The 18,693-nt window shown below is 44.9% G+C and overlaps 1 protein-coding gene and 1 pseudogene across 3 annotated transcripts in view; one reads left to right on the top strand and one right to left on the bottom strand.

Annotated features, from left to right (window-relative positions):
• The window catches only part of LOC102818400 (alpha-actinin-1-like), a 124,538-nt gene extending 117,011 nt beyond the window's left edge, over positions 1-7,527 (top strand). The window contains exons 18-22 of one of the 3 annotated variants that reach the window (XM_006865574.1): positions 2,373-2,519; positions 3,416-3,496; positions 3,998-4,063; positions 5,159-5,317; positions 7,369-7,527. In XM_006865574.1, coding sequence (XP_006865636.1) covers positions 2,373-2,519; positions 3,416-3,496; positions 3,998-4,063; positions 5,159-5,317; positions 7,369-7,527 — 612 coding nt within the window. The remainder of the gene's footprint in view (positions 1-2,372; positions 2,520-3,415; positions 3,497-3,997; positions 4,064-5,158; positions 5,318-7,368) is intronic. The other 2 variants (XM_006865576.1, XM_006865575.1) reach the window with 2 other exon arrangements.
• Positions 7,528-14,859: 7,332 nt separating this feature from the next.
• Positions 14,860-18,283, bottom strand: LOC102818025 (annotated as a pseudogene).
• Between the last annotated feature and the right edge of the window lie 410 nt (positions 18,284-18,693).

The following is an 18,693-nucleotide window of genomic DNA, read 5'->3' as shown; positions in this document are numbered from 1 at the left end:
CCTCACCCCACCACTACATCCCAGTAACCAGCAAAGAAATTTTTTTCCCCCTTTTAGTATGGGTTCTTTTTCTTAGTCTTTTTTTTTTTTTCTTTAAGCTTTTATTGTGGATTGAGTGAAAGTTTACAGGGCAGATCATCAGTTTTACATTCAACAAATCATACAACATGTTTCATCACAATGATTATATTCCCCTCCATGTACCATCAGTTAACAGTATTTCTCTCTATTCATTTTAGCTCTTTTTTAAAAAAATAAACACTGAGGCATATATAATAATTGATACCAACAAAAGGTACATTCTGCAAGTCTGCCTCGTGGGCACCATCTCTTAGTCCCTCTCTTCCATGACTGTAGAGTCCTCAGCTGCTCCCTGTCTCGATGTCCCCATCTTTGCCTCCATCTCTGGTGTCATAGCTTCTCTGGATAAGGTCCCGTATTCTGCTTGTGCTTGTCTCCCTTGATAGTCCTAGGATCCTTCATTTCTGGACTGTAAGATTAACTACTCCCCCATTTTTCTTACAAAACTTCTACCTTTACAATTGTGACAGTCGCAATTAGTCATGATAACAATTACTCACTGTTGAATCATTAGAATCGTGTCCTCATCTTTTTTAACCAGACCTATCTAGACAAGAAGACAGCTATTGAGTGGGGACTCTTTCTTCCCCCATGCACTCTTAAATTAAACTCCCTCTTGAAATCTTGTAAGCCAGTCACTTCATGCCTTTATCACCCCCTCACTTTAGGTAGCCAATGTCTAAGTTGCCCATCCCTCTATTCCCTGTGTACAAAGACGGTAGCATTGATACTTGATGTGAAGACTCCTTCCCTCTCTGTTGGTATTTAGAGTTACTACCTCCATGAGTATAGGTCGAGTTCATCAAATTTTAGCAATTTACCCTTGTTTTCTTTATCAAAAATTGTTTTTTTGTTTTTATTTTCCTCTAGTTGAATTCTGATTATCAAGCCATTGAGGCTAGGTCAGATGGGTACTATCTGCAAATTTGGGTGTTCTTGTGCATCTCCCTCACTGTCAGATGGGTACTATCTGTAAATTTGGGTGTTCTTGTGCATCTCCCTCACTTCATATCAGCTGGATGCTTCACTCTTAGCTCTAGCCCTCTGTGGCTATGTCCTTGTCCATGGGCTCAGGTGTCTCCAGGTCTCACCACACATTGGAGCCCTTCCTCTTCTCTCTCTCTCATCTCCAGGTCAATGGGAGTCAATGGACCATGGTTGAACTCAGCCCATTTCTTCATTGCTTCCTTTCCTCCTCTTCCACTTACCAGTAGACCACTGTGCTCGCCAGCAAGCTTACATGTCTGCTCATGTGTTACCTTTGAGTTTCAGTCTTGGAGAGGGGTTGGTCCTGAAGGAATGTGATTGCTTGCCTTAATGGCTTCCCAGTGAACAGCTTGCTTATTCTTGCAGTAGCCAGTTATACTGCCATTTTTGTTTTGGGTTTTTCCTTATGATCTTTCTTTGAAGATGCGTCTTCTGTCACTCTAGCTGTTCCAGGCTGGTCTGCTTGTCCTTTCTAGTGGGAATGTCCCACCTTAAAAGGTTCTGGATGATACTCAGGATTCCACCTGATATCCTATACTCTGCAAATGCTCCACAAGAGGCCTGTTTTACTGGGCAAGTTCTAGAACCCCTTTTAGGTATTCCACAGAGTACTCTTTTTTTTTTCTTCTTTTAGTTGAGCTCTGATCATCCAGCCATTGAAGCCAGGTCAAGTGGGTATTATCTGCAAGTGTGGGTGTTCTTGTGCATATGCCCTCCTCTCTTCTTATCAGCTGGATGCTTCACTCTTCACTCTAGTCCTCTGTGGCTATGTCACTGACTCTGGGCCCAGGAGTTCCCAGGTCTTGCCACACTGCTGGCCAACCAGGTCTCCACCCGGGTTCACAGGAGTCTATTGAACGTGGTTGGACTTAGCTCACAGCTTCATTGCTGTTTTTCCCTCACTTCCCCTTATCGGTAATCAACATGGCCACCAGTCAGAACACATGTCAGCTCCTGTATTCCCATTGAGTCTTGGAAGGAGGTTTGCCCCACCTTTTAATCTTGTATGTGTGTTAATGTGTGTGCATGTATTTTAATCTTTTCCATTACCACTTCTGTTTCTGGCCCAGCCCCTCTAGCACTGCTGGCCTCTGCTGTCCCCAGGCCCCTTTCTTCCCGCCTCTTCATCCAGGGTCTGCTCTCCCAGGAGGCTACCCGAGTCCTCGTTCCCCTTCTCTGGTGACACTAGTATCTGGTGACACTGAATCCAGACAATTGTTTTGGCCATTTCCATGGTCTGGAGAAGGGTGCACTGGGGCCCAGGGCTGGACCTGTGTTGCTAACAGGCCTCTTGCTGTCCTCAGCACATCCGAGTGGGCTGGGAGCAGCTCCTCACCACCATCGCCAGGACCATCAATGAGGTGGAGAACCAGATCTTGACCCGGGATGCCAAGGGCATCAGCCAGGAGCAGATGAATGAGTTCCGGGCTTCCTTTAACCACTTTGACCGGGTGAGAGTCCCACCCCAGCCCCCACACTTGCTTAGAGCCACTTCTAGAGGGATGGTGCTCAGGGCTTGGGCTGACCTGCTGGGGCCAGAGAAGAGGAGGAGGAAGGAGCTGTCCCCAGCCAGCTGAGGTCACTGCACACATGAGACTGTCCTTACAAGGCCATCCTGTGGCCTCATTAGCTCTCCCAGAATATCACTCTTATTGCATTGAGAGAGGACTTCGACCTTTGACCCTTGCTCTCCTACCTTGAGGAATCAACAATATGGAGTTGGGATAATAACCTCAAGGGAAGGCCTGCTTTGAGTTGGCTGTGAGCCTACCCCAGCTTCAGCCTCAGGGGCTGTTTAAGTGAACAGAGGAATAGGAGCCCCCTGTACCCATCAAGGGAATCTTTTGGGCCCTCTCCACTGGGGATGCCAGACCTAGCTGAGAGGCTGAGCTTTAAGTGGGCTCCTCCCTTCCAGGCCCCTGGAGGGTGGGAGGCTAGCTGGGAGGGGTGGAAGCATGGGGTTGGGGGGCTGTCTCCACCCTGCCTGCTTCACTGCCCTTCAGGCACTTGGGGTGGTGGGAGGAGAATTATGAAGCCCCAAGGAACCTGGGACACTTCTGGGGGAACTTCACCCTCATGACTCCCATGCTCCCCTCTGGCCCTGCCCTTGGGGCTGGGCTTCACACATCAGGGCGAGAGCCCCCTCTGGAACCTCCTCCGTGTGTCTAACGTGTGTACTTTTATTTCCCCTCCTCCCTCACCTCTCCACCCCCTTCACCTTGTCCACCCGCATGACTTTGTGTGTCCCCCACACGCCCCCTTTGCCTGGGGCATGGCCCACCCCACCCCTCACGGCTCCACCTCCCTGGCACCGCATGGCTCGATGCCTGGCGCACCGCCGCCCCAGGATCACTCCGGCACGCTGGGTCCCGAGGAGTTCAAAGCCTGCCTCATCAGCTTGGGTTATGATATTGGCAACGACCCCCAGGTACTCGACTCCTGCATGGAGCACGCTCAGGGGAGGCAGCTGGGGCTAGAAGTAACGCGTGTTTCTCCTTTTTCTCTTCTCTCTCTCTCTCTGGACTCCCTGTCTCCCCTTTTCCTGTGGGCTGCGGGACCTCGTCCTCTCCTGCTGCCCCTGCCTCCCTGCTCGGCTCCTCTTCTCACTACTCCGACCTCCGATCTCTGCCCTCCGTGTCTCTCATGGGAACCTCCTCGGAGCCTGCCTTCCTCTCTCTTCGTCACTCGCTCTCCATTCATGGATGGACTTTTGCATCTCCCTGCTCTGTCTTCCTTTCCGTGGACATTTTTCCTGTATGTGTACTTGTATCTTCTCCGCCTCGTTCTTCTCCCCTTCCTGTCACCCAAACCGTCAATCTGCCTTCCCTCCGCCTCCCCGGTGGTCTGTGCCCTTTCTTTCTGGCCCTGGACTGGCCCTTCCTCCCTGCCTTTCCAACCCTCCTTGTTTCTCGGTGCCCCTGCCCCACAGAAGAAGACAGGCATGATGGACACGGATGATTTCCGCGCCTGCCTTATCTCCATGGGTTACAACATGGTAATGTAAACCCCGCCTTTGTCTGATGGCCTCAGGCCCCTCCCTGCTGAGGGGCCACCAGCTGGTCACAAAGGTCCTCCAGCCAGGGCCTGCCCACCTAGGGGAACCTCAAGTTTCCAGTCCTTGGGGAAGTGGTACCCTGAAGGCCAGGCTTGGTCAGGGGCCTGTGTGTGTCCCTGGCTTCCCACCTCAGTCTCTGCTGGTTTGCTTTCTGGTACTTAATATGGAGACAGGCTTTTCACTCCTGTTCTGGCCCACCTGGGCTGTCCCCAAGGCCAGCAGGAAGGACGAGTTTGAGATTGACTGAATTTGAGGCATGGAATTGTCTGTCTCCATCCTGGTGATGGCTCCAGCCAGGCCTGCCACTCCTCTACTGTTGCCATGACCCCAGACCTAGATATCACTCCAACATTGTCAGTCTGCCTGTCCTTTGTATAGGCCAAGGCCCCTGAGCAGGAGAGGAGCTTAGCAGGGCAGTTGGTTGACTCTTGGGTCATGGGACAAATCAGAACCTACCCGCTGCATGGCACAGGGTCCAAGGGCATGGGTAGTGCCTAGAAGCAGTGAACCCTCACTAGGTTGTGGCTCCAGATAAGGTGAGGACAGCCTGCAAGACTGTTATACGGATAAATGAAAGAGGTTTCATAAAGTACCAAGCCACAGGCCTGGCACACAGAAAATCTCTGAGAGTACAGAACTCTGCCTGAGTGCAAGAACCAGCTCAGCCATTTTATTGACTGTGAGACTTTGGGCAAGTTACTTAACCTGCGTGGGCCTCAGTTTTCTCATCTATAAAATGAAAATACTAAGAGCCCTACCTTATGTTATTGCGAGGATTAAATGAGTTAAATCATAGTAGCAGCAGCATTGCTTGCCCCAAGGAGAATGCAGGCACATGTAGTGGGTGGCAAGCCCCGAGCTGGTTGTTGTATGTATTTACACCTTCAAGACAACCCCAGTTAGTTGGGGGCTGCTGTGCCTTCCTCTTCCAGCCACAGGCTGCTCTGAGCTCTCAGGGGCTTCAGGCCCATCTGAGATATTCCCAGCAGACATGTGCAAGAGGCTAACAGGCCTGGGGCTGGCTGTTCCCTCCAGGGAGAGGCAGAGTTTGCCCGCATCATGAGCATCGTGGATCCCAACCGCCTGGGAGTAGTGACATTCCAGGCCTTCATCGACTTTATGTCCCGAGAGACGGCTGACACAGACACAGCAGACCAGGTCATGGCTTCCTTCAAAATCCTGGCTGGAGACAAGGTGGGTCTGCTCTGTGGGAGTGCTGCGCTGTGTGGACTGTGACCTGGAGGGGAGAGGACCAGACTGGGACCAGAGCACCCCAATCCCGGCGTCTTCCCAGGCCCGCCTCTACACTCTAGGCTGCAAGGACACAGTGTTAACTCAAAAGTGTCCCCTTCTGGGGCACCGTGTGTCAATCAGTAAGGGATTTCTTCAGGCATGCAGTGAAGAAATGACAGGTGGTGGAGAGAGACAGAAAGGGGTGGGGTGTTTGGTGAGGAGATGGAAAGGCCATCAAAGAACCCCAGACTTCATCCTGGCCCCATCCTAAGGCCCAGCCATGGACTGTAGGTGAGGAGCAGAGTGAGGCCGATGGGAAGCATGTCTGTCTGTCTCATTTTTTTATCCTGAGTGACAGTCTGCTTTGACTTTCTCCCAAGTACCCTGTAATACCCTGCCGGGCAGTAGCAAACTAAAAGAGCTGCAAAGACGCTGTCTCCATGGAAACCCCAAGATACCAGTTCAGGATCTGGTTGTCTGAAATGACCATTGGTGGTCCTGAATGCCACTCAAACCCAACACCCTCTCTATCCCAGGGAATGAGGGTCAACTCGATGGCAGTGGGATGTTTTTTTTATTTTTTGGATGGAGCCCCGGATCCCTCTAGCAGTATAGACAAAACTTCCAGGAGCATCCAGGGCAAATTTGATTCTAAGGACCAGGCTTCAGAAAGGACCAGGTTTCCTTTCTGAAAAATTCACAGGAGAATCCCTATGACGTGCCTGCCTCAGCTACAAATGGCATAAGCCTGTCTCATTATCATCAAGTTGACCTCGGCTCATAGCCACCTCATAGGACAGAGTGGAACTACTCACTAGAGTTTCTAAGGTTGGAAATCTTTATAGAAGCAGATGGCCACATTTTCCTCCCACAGAATGGCTGGTGGTTCAAACCACTGACCTTTAGGTTAGCACTAAGTGCTTTAACCTCTGTGCAACCAGTACTTCCTGCAAAAAAAAATGATGTAGTTGTTCTTAAGTGCTATTGAGTCAGTTCCAACTCATAGCGACCCTGTCCTGTTTAGGGTTTACAAAGAGTGACTGGTGGTTTGAACCACTGACCTTGTGGTTAATAGTCCAGTGCTTAAGTGCAAGGACCCCCTCATTAAAGTGTAGCACCTGGCAGCTGGAAGGACCCTCAGAAACCATTTCACTGAAGCAACTCACTTTGCAGAGGAGGAAACTGAGGTCCAGAAAGGGGTCTCTCTTGGGATTTGGAAGGGTCTGAAGGCAGCCCTGCCCTCCTCCCCCAGACCCTTCTTTAGGGGACTCTTGGCAGAGGTAGGACACGGGGGAGGAGCATTTTGTGAGTTAAAGCCCCTCCCTGAGTGAGATCTCCAGGAGGAAGTGTGACTTCAAACTCCACCAAGAAGCTCTTCTAAATAGACCTGCCCTAGGTACACCCGAGGGAGGGGAAGCAGACACATTCTGCAAACAAGGTGAAGACAGCCTGGCCAAACTTGGATGCCCTCTGTGTCGGTGATGCCCAAATCTGGATGCTCATCATAGTCGTCTAGTTGTTGTTGTTAAGTGCCGTGGAGTTGGTTCCGACCCATAGCGACCCTGTACAGGGTTTCCAAGGCTGTAAATCTTTACAGGAGCAGAAAGCCTCATCTTTCTCCTGCAGAACAGCTGGTAGCTTCGAACTGCTGACCTTATGGTTCACAGCCCGATTTGTAACCACTGCGCTACCAGAGCTCCTTCTAGAGAATCTTCTAGAGAGCTCATTAAAATTAGACTGACCATGGCCTCTCAAGAGCCCAATTGAGTGGGTGCTAGGTGTGAGGACACAGGACTCAAGTCTGTGGTTACTGCAGACTAGTGTGACACATTAATACTTGTGTAAATAGCCTATTGAAATAGCTTGGAGAGTGGTTGCAGTAGGCACTGACATGGGGGAAATGTGACAATTTAAAAAAAAAAAATGATTTTAGCAAAACAAGGCTTCGGGATGTAGAAGGACTGGGTGAAAAGGAGGGTCTGCTGCCCTAAGTGAGGGTTGATCTCTCGCAGAACTACATCACGGTGGACGAGCTGCGCCGAGAGCTGCCGCCGGACCAGGCCGAATACTGCATCGCGCGAATGGCCCCCTACACCGGCCCCGACGCTGTGCCCGGTGCTCTGGACTACATGTCCTTCTCCACTGCGCTCTATGGCGAGAGTGACCTCTAACCCTCCCCTCTGGGCCAGTTGCCCTACTCCCTACGCCGTGCGTGCGTGCATGCGTGCGCGCAAGCGAGTCCCACCCTGCGCCTCAGCTTCCCACTTTCGGCCTGGGTTTGGTTCCCACTTTCAGCCCAGAAAGCGGTGTGCTGGGATCCAAGTGGCATCGAGCCTCCCTGCCTGCGAAGTGACAGTTTACAAAATTATTTTCTGCAAAAAAGAAAAAAAAAAAAAAGTACGTTAAAAAAAAAAGTTTAAAAGCCACATATTTTATTATAGAAAAAGTATTTTTTTCTCCACCAGACTTAAATGGAAAAGAGGAAGAATGAACTATTTGCACCGAAGTGTTTTGTTGTTGTTGTTGTGACGTAGGAGAATAACCAAGCACAATGTTATATTCCATTTTTTTATTGACCTTTTTTTTTTGTTTGTTTTTTCAATTTTCTCTGTTCCATCTGCTGTATTCATGTCCACATTGGTGTGGGGGTGGGGGGTAGGGACTGAGGATAATCTTGTCAGAAGGCACAGTGGTGCATGTGTGTTGGCTAGCTCACTTGTCCATGAAAATATTTTATGATATTAAAGAAAATCTTTTGAAATGGCTGTTTTTTAAGGAAGAGAATTTATGTGGCTTGTCTTTTCATTTTGAAGTCAATTGGTATGATTAACCTCTTTTTCAGTGCACACGTTTTTGTTTTTTTTTTTAATCGGATTACCTATTAAAGAGTCAGGACAAAGTTGGAAACTGGGGCAACTTTGATATTGCTTGGCACAAACCATATTAAAACAGCAACTTCCAGTCACAGCTCCTTGCTTGCTCTTTACTTCCTGTTTTCCAGAGGGGTCCAAGTGTTTCACCTTGGCACTGTCGAATTTACACTTTGGTTTCTTCGTTTTAAAAAGGACAAAAGTGACTTCCTCCCAAAGCTCCTGTGAATTGAAAGTAAGGGCATGAATATATGAGGGCTTCCATGATCATAAGCCCTCTTACTCCTTGCTATTCAAAATGTGGTCCCACACACTAGTGCTGTTCAGAATCACCTGGGGTCTGGCTTACTGGCCATGCAGGTTCTCAGATGTGTCAGAATAGAACTCTGCTTCATAGGGTTTTCAGTGTCTGGTTTTTGAGATGTTTGAGATGGTTTTGAGATCACTAAGCATTCCTTCCCAGGAGTCTCTGAGTGGACTCCAACCTTTCTACTAGCTGTGGAGTGTGTGAACCGTCTACCTCACACTAAGACTCCAAAAGCAGTACTAGTTTCTCCCAGTCTTTCTCCTTAACCACTTCCTCCTTCCCACGCCTGTCTTTTACTCAGAGTGCAGGACAGTAAAGACTTGTGACAAGCTCTGTGGCCTGTGGAAATGCAGATTAGTAACTGAAGCCATAAATCTGTGCAAGTTATGGCTGTGTCTAAGAGCTAAACAATTTAATACAGCAGTAGTGAAGAACTGGATCTCAGGAGACAGACGTCAGAGTTTATCGTCATGACTGCCATGCCATCTCCAAGATGGGCAAGCTGCATTGCCAGTGCCTTCTCTGTTAAATGTTGATGATAATTCTATTGTCTAGTTTTGATACTGTAGCACATAGAACTAATAGAACACCAGTGCATTAAATATTGACTATGGTCAATCTTAGTTTAACTTTTGCAAGATTTTTTTTAGGGACCTCCTAAATATAAGTCTCCTGAACATGATATATCTTCTCAGTGAAGGGGAGTGAAAATAAACCAGAACCTACTGGGGCCAAAGGTGACAACAGTCTTCAGTTGAGGTCTTCTTGTATAAGAATTAGAAGTTCAGAGAATTTCTGGAACACCTATTGTCAAAGTGCCATCGAGTTGGTTCTAACACATAGCGACCCAGTACAGAGTTTCTGAGGAGCGGCTGGTGGGTTTGCTACCCTTCAGTTAGCAATCCAGTGCTTATCCTAGAGTGTCACACTAGGACTTCTCTGACCACCTGGGGTCTAGGGAAGAGGACTGCTGGGGAAACGGCGTGAAGAGAGGGTGGCATTTGTTTTGAGAAACATTCCTATAGTTTTTACCCGCTGTCTGGTAGGAAGTTGAGTAAATGTTCACTGTGAGTCTGCTATGATTAAAGCTCTGTGGAACGAGGCCAGAGTTTGGTCCCCAGAGAGTCAAATCTTCTGAAAGAGCACTCTCCCTTTTCCCGCCATTGTGTTGTGTGTGGCTAACCCCGTAATTACTCTATCTTCCCTAAGACTTTCAGGCCCAAAGAGATACTTAACCAAGAAGCAAAAGCAGAATCATCCCAAGCTCTAAAGGATTTGAATGAAAATTGACAATAAAATCAAGTACAACTTGAAGAAGAGACACTGAAGAAGAACCAAGCTGGGTCTCTGAGGAGTCGCACATGATGATGCGCTTGTCATCACGGTCATGTGCATCTTTACCATAACAAGCTGAAAATTTCGCCACTCTGAACAATTGAACTCGATGTGTTGGAAAAATCTTAGTTTATTCCTTTAATAGGCTAGAGGCTGGTTCATTCATTCAAGGGAGGTTTCAAAAAGTTCATGGGAAAATGGAATGAAAAGATAATGGAATTTTTCCACGAACAACTTGAAGTTCCCTGATATATATGGTATTACATGCTTAGTTAAATACAAGCGTATGATCACAGGACCTTGGCAGGACAAGACCGGTTTTCCAGGTTAACTGCTATCAAAACTGCTTCTCATATCTTCCATCCGTTAGGTCATAGAGGAAAGAGCCTCTGGGAATAAACTGATGTCCTGCACCTGGCAGGCCCCAAGGGGAAACACTGTCTCCTTCATGGGATATGGTTACAGCAGGGGTGGTAACGTCATTCACGGGCCATACAAAATTATCAGCTTAAAAATTAGCCTGCTATATTTAGTCATTTAATTAACTCACCCCTAATGTAATGTGCCAAGGAGCTCTGGTAGTGTGGTTATGAATTGGGCTGCAAACCGCAAGGTCAGCAGTTCGAAACTACCAGCTGTTCCATGGGAGAAAAATGAGTCTTTCTGCTCCCATAAAGATTTACAGCCTTGGATACCCTGTACAGGGTCTCTATGAGTCGAAACCGACTCAGTGGCAGTGTGATGGCTGGAGTCTTGGTGTGGTGCTGCGGGTTAATGTGATGGACTGCAAGGTTGGTTGGAACCACAAGGTAGGCGGTTCAAGCTCACCAGACACTTCTTGGAAGCCCTACACAGGGTCCCTATGAGTTGTAACCAACTCAATGGCACTTAACAACAACAATATGATGGCCGGAACTGCATTTGCCTTGGCAGGGACAGACCAAATGATTTCGGGCCAGACATTCCCCACCCCTGGGTTAGAGAAACTATTGTTAGATATGGGTTCTAGACTCATGTCAAGGCTATAAAATGGAGTTGTTGTTGTGAAGTGCCGTTGAGTCAATTCTGATCCATAGCGACCCTGTATAGGGTTTCCAAGGAGCAGCTGGTAAGCTTGAACCGCCGACCTTGCAGTTCCAACAGCTTTGCAGTCTGGCACATTAACCCACAGTGCCACACCAGGTAGACTCCACTTTTTGACTGTTCTGTTTCACATACACCAAGTATGTCTCTGACTTGTGAACTCTCATACACTTCAGTCCTTAGTTTCCCAATGTTCAAGTTGCTTATGTGTGTGCAAATGACTATAGTTACTTGGAGTTAATTTTCAGTCTTATAAAGAGGGAAAAGGTTAAACACCTAATTCTTTTTTTAAGTTTTTAAGGTTATTGTACATGTGTTATGCTGATAATTCAATTTTCCCCTAAAAATTAAAACACTCTTACTTGCCCTTTAATATTGAACATTTAACAGGTTAAATTCCCTTAATTAACCCCATTTACAGACATAATTAAGTCCCATTAAGCATTTTAAGGAGTCCTGGTGTGACTCTGGAATAAAGCACTGGACCACAAGGTCAGCGGTTCAAACTTACCACTCACTTCTTGGAAACCCTATGCAGGGTTGCCATGAGTCGGAATTGACTTGACGGCGCTTAACAAGAAGAAGCATTTTTAGCTGTATTTCAAGTTTTGATAATGAATTCTCTGCAGGACATCAAATTACAGGCCCTGGCAGATTCACATCCAAGTAGCAAAGTCTTGTTTAGCAGAACACACATGAAAATACTATAAATTTTCTCAATCAGGTTACCTTGAGCAGTGTTGTGGTATATAATAACAATCCAGTTTTCTTATACCTGCGACACCAGTATCACTTGTCTAATTTCAGTTACATATTTCCTAGAAAAGAACATCATGTTTGGTAAAGTCCTAAACAATACAGAATCATATATATTTTGTAAGGGATGGGGAAGCTGCTGACTGGCTTAGGCTAGGCCAACAGTGAAGAGTGAAGCCCCACCCAAGCCACGTGGACTCACTGTGAGAGTTTCAGGACACTGTTGCAAGTGGCTGCTGAAACTGATGCTGCCTTTCCCCACATCTCGTGTATGGATGGGACCTGGCAACCAGCATGAATTATCCATATCCATGAGGGGGAGGAGTTGATTCCCACCTAAAATCAGAGGTTACTGCTGGAAGAAAGGGGTTGTGCTGGGTAGAAAGCAGCCAGCACCGGAGTCTGAGGTGAAAATCTAGCATCTGCTATCACCACCCCAGCCTTACCCTTGGGACCTTTCAGTGCACTCCAGCAAAGTTCCACCGGCCAGTTTCTGCATCTCTGCAGAACCACAGAACAGACCACTTGGCCTGACGTTGGAACAGACTATTAGGAGTTGGTATATGAATAACCCATCTCCCTCATCCCTTGGTTGGGATGATTCTAAGGTATGTGGTTTAGACTACTTCTCAGTGTTTTCTCCATGGGGTTAAGTCCAGTTGCCCACCATGGTAGCTGAGCTCATTGTTAGCTGCACTGAGTTGGTTCCAACTCTTAGCGATCTTAATGAACAACAGAAACAAGACACTGCCCGGTCCTGGTCCATCCTCAAAATTGTTGTGGTTGAGCCCATTGTTGCTCTCTGTCAATCTATCTAATTGAGGGTCTTCCTCTTTTTTGCTGACCTTTCACTTTTCCAAGCATGATGTCTTCCAGGGACTGGTCTCTTCTGACATGTCCTAAGTATGAGAGAGAAAGTCTTAACCATCCTCACTTCTAAGGAGCATTCTGGCTGCACTTCTCCAACACAGATTTTTTTTCTGGAAGTCTGTGGTACTTTCAATATTCTTTGCCAACACCATAATTCAAGTACATTGATTCTCATAAGGTTTTGCTTATTCGTTGTCCAACTTCCATGTGTATATAAGGCGACTGAAGATACCATGGCTTGGGTCAGGCCCACCTTAGTCTTCAAACTAGCATCTTTGCAGAAGGGGTCTTTTGCAGATTTGCCTAATGCAGTATGTTGATTTCTTGACTGCTGCTTCCATCAGTGTGGACTATGGATCCAAGCAAAGTCTTTGACAACTTCAATCTTTTCTCCATTTATCATAATGTTATTTATTAGTCCAGTAGTGAGGATTTCTGTTTTCTTTACATTAAGGTGCATTCCATATTGAAAGCTTTTGATCTTCATCAAGCAAGCATTTTTCAATTCATTTTGCTTCCAATAAGCAAGGTTGTGTCATTTGCATATTGCAAGTAGTTGATGAGTCTTCCTCCAATCCTGATGCCATGTTCTTCATAAAATCCAGCTTCTGAGATTATTTAAAGGATATAACCTTGGTGGGTAAAACCTTTCCAGACTTTAAAATAGTATCCCCTTTTTCTGTTTGAGTAACTAACTGCCTCTTGGTCTGTGTAGCGGTTCCTCATGAGCACAATCAAGTGTTCTGGCATATCCATTCTTTGCAATGTTATCCATAGTTTATTATGATCCACACAATCAAATGTCTTTGCATAGTCAATAAAGCACAAGTAAACATCTTTCTGGAATCTTGGTGTGGTGCTGTGGGTTAAAGCACTGGACCACAAGGTCAGTTTGAACCACAAGACTGGTGTTTGAAACTCAACAGCCACTTCTTGGAAACCTTGTACAGGGCCATTATGAGTTGGAACTGGCCTGATGACACTTAACAACAACAACAACAAAAATCTTTCTGACATTCTCTCCTTTCAACCAAGATCCACCTGATATCAGCAATGGTACCCATTCCCTTTTCTGAATCCAGCTTGAATTTCTGGCAGCTCCCTATCGATGCAATAGTTTTTAAATTATCTTCAGCAAAACTTTACTTGCATGTGATATTAATATTGTTTGATGATTTCTACATTCCATTGAGTCACCTATCTTTGGAATGGACACAAATTTGGATGTCTTCCAATCAGTTGGCCAGGCAGCTGTCTTCCAAATTTCTTGAAATAGACCAGTAAATGAATGCCTCCAGTGCTGCATCAGTTTGTTGAAATGTTTCCATTTGTATTCCATCAGTTCGCAGAGCCTTGTTCTTTATCAGTGCTTTCGGTGCTCCTTGGAATTCCTCCTTCAGTACCATTGGTTCTTGATCATATGCACCTCTTGAAATAGTTGAACATTAACCACTTCTTGGTACAGTGATTCTATGTATTCCTTCCATCCTTTTTTTTTTTTAAGAGACCAGGTTCCATAAAGTTTTTACTTGGAGAAAAAAAAAAAGGCTTCACAAATGCACCATTCTTTCAATCACTGCAACTTTCTGCCGTGGGGACAATGCTATGACATTCAGAAGGAAGAGGTGTTTTTAAATAGCCGCCTAACTGTAAAACTTACAGTAGAAGTAGTTTTTTGTTTTGTTTTTTTTTATTGTGTGATAGTTTACATGGGGGAACATTAGCTTTACACTCATTCTATCATACATCATTTCATTGCCATAGTTACCATCCCGTCCATGCATCATCACCCAACCAAAGGTTATACCCTGCAGGTTTCCCCCCTCCCCCCACAGTCCTCAGCAAGTGCCTTTAAAATGCTAAAGCAAGTAATGAAATATAATTGTTGAATCTATTTGAAATTTTAAAAGTTTCTTTAAAATGGTCCATATGGTATGCACAACATCACAGCTTGTACAAAACTGCCCGTATTTTGTTCAAAACACAAAGACAATACATATGAACAATAGTCTTTTTAAAAAATTCAAATTGCTGCCACTGCATCATGAGGCAAACTTAGACAAGAGTGTTGACAGTATTCAGGGAATTAATAAAACAAGCTGAATATTAAAGTTATCAAACATTTAATTTTTTTAATACCACTAATAAGGGTAAAAGAACTTGCTGCAAAATCAATTCAGGATGCCTTATTTCAAACTACACGTAACATATTTTGCTATGTATATTCTAAACAAATGCAAAACTAGGCTTTAGGATGTAAACTACCATTTCCTAAGCAGGGTTTAATTTTTCTGTTGCAATCTGGCAGCTTTGAACTTTGAAACCCTCTTGGTAGTTTCCTCTAGTATCTCTGACAGAACTTCTTTTTGTTCTGGAATGGTGGGCAGCGCAGGATGAGCAATGGCTGAGTGTGGACTTAAGAAGGTGACAAAAATTCTTTTTCTATTACAGTTCCAAAAAAGGCCTCAGGTGTTCCTGACAAGGGCAACCGTTTCTTTGGATGGTTTCCCTCTTGCACAGTGTTCTCATTACTGTCACTGCCAGTGGCTTCTTCATAGCTGGTGCTCCTCAGCAACCCCCATCTGTCGTCCAGCTCAGCAGCGCTGCTTTCACTGATGTCACTACACACACTGGTCTCTTGGCTCCGACACTTGTGAATGGAGGAAAATACTCTCCATTCACAATATCAACAAAGACTCTGTAAATGTCAGCAGGTGTCCTGATCGTAGGCAGCTCATGGGCAGAATGACCACGGCCAGAACTGTTCTTCCGCTTACGTTTGGCTTCTTCCTTCTTTTCACTGAATTTTAAAGTGGTGTTTTTTCCAGTATTTATTCGAACCTAAACATTTCACAGCAAAAATTAAAATCCTTTTGAGAAATCAAATCAAGGCCAAACCTAAAACCAACAAATTCTACCATTGATGAAATAATAGTGAGAGGCATTTTGAGTATTGACACTGAAATGAAATGCATTACTAGACAGGGTAAAAATTAAATACCTAAGTTCCCCACCTTAGTTTAAAGAACAGACCCTGCATGACTAGATCTTCTTTCATCACTAATGCTAGTCCTCAGTGACTTGATTATGTATAGACAGCAAAGCTCATTTATACTGAATGCTAGTGCTTTAACATGATTTCATTACTTTGATACAAGTTTTGGGCTTAGATCATGTATTTCAAAATAAAGGGTACACTTAACCAAAAGACATTTTAAGTAAGAATATAAAAGTTAAAACAATAAAAAGACACTAGATAATACTTAATTAGCTATGTAGAACTTTTTAAAAGATCTCTTATTTTTAGACATTAGAGGACTTAAAATAAAACCAACCCTATTTAGATTAATATTATTCTTCTATATGTCTCAGCATTGGCACTGTACTATCTACACTAATAACTGTTACTCCCTATAACATTCCTGCAAACATTACTTAGTCTTCCTGTTTTTTCTGAATAAAAACAAGAGAAAGTTCTAAGCCTGGAAAAAGAATCACAAACTTTTTCTAGCTAATCATCTCAGACATTTTTTTCTACAAAGAATTCAGGAGATGTTCTTCTAATGAGAAATGTCAGGATGTAAAGTCATCTGATTATTTTATTTCATATAAAAGCAAGGACAACTTAAGGAACCTAAGAAATAGCAAACCTGTTTTAAACATGTTCAATCATCACAAACCTTTGTTTCTGACAAGCTAGCCCCTGTATGGTAGGAGCACTGCCCTGTTGATTGCTAACCAGTTCTGTGGTCTTCTAGACCTCATGTTTCCCTGAACAAGAACTGGAAAGATGACATCCCTGCAGCTCCTCAGAGCAGTAATGGAGCAGAAAGGGCCACCCTTCAAACATAGCCAGCCTGTTTTGATCTATCTTAAATCCTAGGATTCTACAATAAGTTTGGGAGTGCAGTATTGGCACTATAGGATAAGCAATAGATTGCAAACCACAAGTTTGGAGGTGCTCTTCAGGAGAACGATGAGGCTTTCTGCTCCCACAAAGATATATATAAGTCTTGGAAACCCTATACAGGGTCACTGTGAGTCAGAACCAACTTGAAAGCATTTAGCAACAAGAACCAAGTTTGTAGAAAACAAAAAGCTTTTGATACCAAAGAAACGCTTCAAAATCCTGTAGAAGATCTCCACAGCCAACCCTGTGCTCAAAAATGTCACTTTTCTAAAGGCATGATTATGTACAGATGTTTATATTTACTTTGTCAGAAAAGGAACTGATTTTTACTTCCTCCTTCAACGTTTTCCTTTTTGCTAAGGATACTCCTATTCATTTTATGCCCAGAGAGAAAACAACAACCTGGTATAATTAAAATTTTAACTAAGGCAGTCACTTTCTACTTCCTAAACACAACAAAACATCCACAGATTAACTCCAGGATTCTTAGAAAACTTTGTGAAAATAAAAATTTAAAAAACAAGAGGAGTTACAGTAGTTGTCACTCAAATCTGATCCCTGCCAGACCCCAAACACCTGAAATTCCCATTCAGCCTTCAGAGAACAAGAGACCAATGCTAGTTAACTAGTAGACAGTTTTGTGGGGGGGTTTCTTTCATCAGAACGAAGGCAAAAGGCGATTTTGTTGTTTGGCAGTATCTGCAATATTAATCACTGTTACAAATGCTCTTTTAAAGACTATCATAAATGTTGCTTAATGTTCAAGCTATATGCAAAATAGTCAAATAAAAAAAAATTAGACTAACCCTCTTAGGTTCCACAGTATGAGAAACATATATTGTTGGTACAGAATTATCTCCAACCCCTAAAGCATCAAGTTCATTTTCATTGTCACTATCCTCTTCATCATTATTATGATAAGAATCTGAACCATTCACTAAAGAATTCAGTTGACTATCCATTTGGCCATTGAACCATTCCAAGTCCTTAGGACAACTGCTAGGGACAAGACAGTCTGTCTTGTTGCATCACATTCAGATTTGCGTTTTGATCCTCCTTTTCCTCTTCAGAAGAAGTTATTTCTTCCCCGTTAGCAATCACAGTATTAGGCCGACTATCAAGTTCACCCAGCAATTCTCTTTGTTTCTCGAGTTCTTCAAGTGGAGCCCAAAGTTTCTTATCAGCAAGCAAATCTGTGGATCTTAAATTATCTGTAAAATCTGCTTTAAAAATATCTAAACGTTTTGGCTTGGAGTAAGGTTTATGAGCAATTCTGTGTTTAACTTCAAAGCCACTATGAATTTCTTCTCATATCAACAATATCACCTGCAGCATTACTAATTTTCTGCAAATCTTCTGTAAATTCAACTCTGGATTCAAAACTTTTCATGACGTTTTAAAAATCGATTGTTTTTCTTACATGTTCTTTCCTGTGCTCGACTAAGCCTACAGCCTGCTTTGCTGAACACTTTGCAAACCAGTTGTCCCCAAGTAAAACAGTGACTTCATTAGTATGGATGAATTTTCCTGGCATGAAAGCAAAGGGGCCAAATGGTACCATGATATTATCAGGCAATGTACTGAGTCTTTCCTGAAGTCAGTATCTACTTTCTTCCATGATTCTGCAATAACCCTGTAGACAATAATCAAGACAGCTCCTGAAGTTTTCATAGTCAAATCTTCGTAAACACAGCATGGATATATTATGATTTGGTATCAATGCTGGATTTTCTCTCGGCAGTTAGTGACCACCTTTTCCTGCTCCTAGCGGAGCAGCGCCACTTCTCCGGTGTGCGCAGCGGCGCTGTGGCTGAGACCGACCGAGGTTGAGCCTTGGGTCCCCGAGTCGAGCTAGGCCTCCATAGCTGGAGTGCCGGGGACGGAGAGCCCAGCGTGATAAAGGGGGGCGAACGAGTCCTAAACAAGTGTTTATGGAAGCGGCGTGGCCGGCGGCTGCCCTGCGCCTGCGCCCGGGGCTGAGGAGGCCGCGCTCGCGTTCTTTTACTGCTGCCTGCGGCGGCCGCTACTTGTGTCCCGGTTGCCCGCAGCCACATTTCACACGCGCATGCCGCCCGCTGCTGGTACCGCCACCGCGGGCTCCGAGCAGTAAGCCGACGGGTCGCTCTCTGCAGCCGGGCCCTTCCATCTTCTTTTGATGCTTTCTGCATCATTTAATATTTTGCCCATTGTTGTTGTTAAGTGCTGT

The sequence above is a fragment of the Chrysochloris asiatica genome, unplaced genomic scaffold (assembly GCF_000296735.1).
Source record: "Chrysochloris asiatica unplaced genomic scaffold, ChrAsi1.0 scaffold00079, whole genome shotgun sequence".
In the NCBI taxonomy this organism is placed as follows: Eukaryota; Metazoa; Chordata; class Mammalia; order Afrosoricida; family Chrysochloridae; genus Chrysochloris; species Chrysochloris asiatica.
The sequence above is the reverse complement of the archived record's forward strand: the minus strand, read 5'-3'. Positions and strand labels throughout refer to the sequence as shown.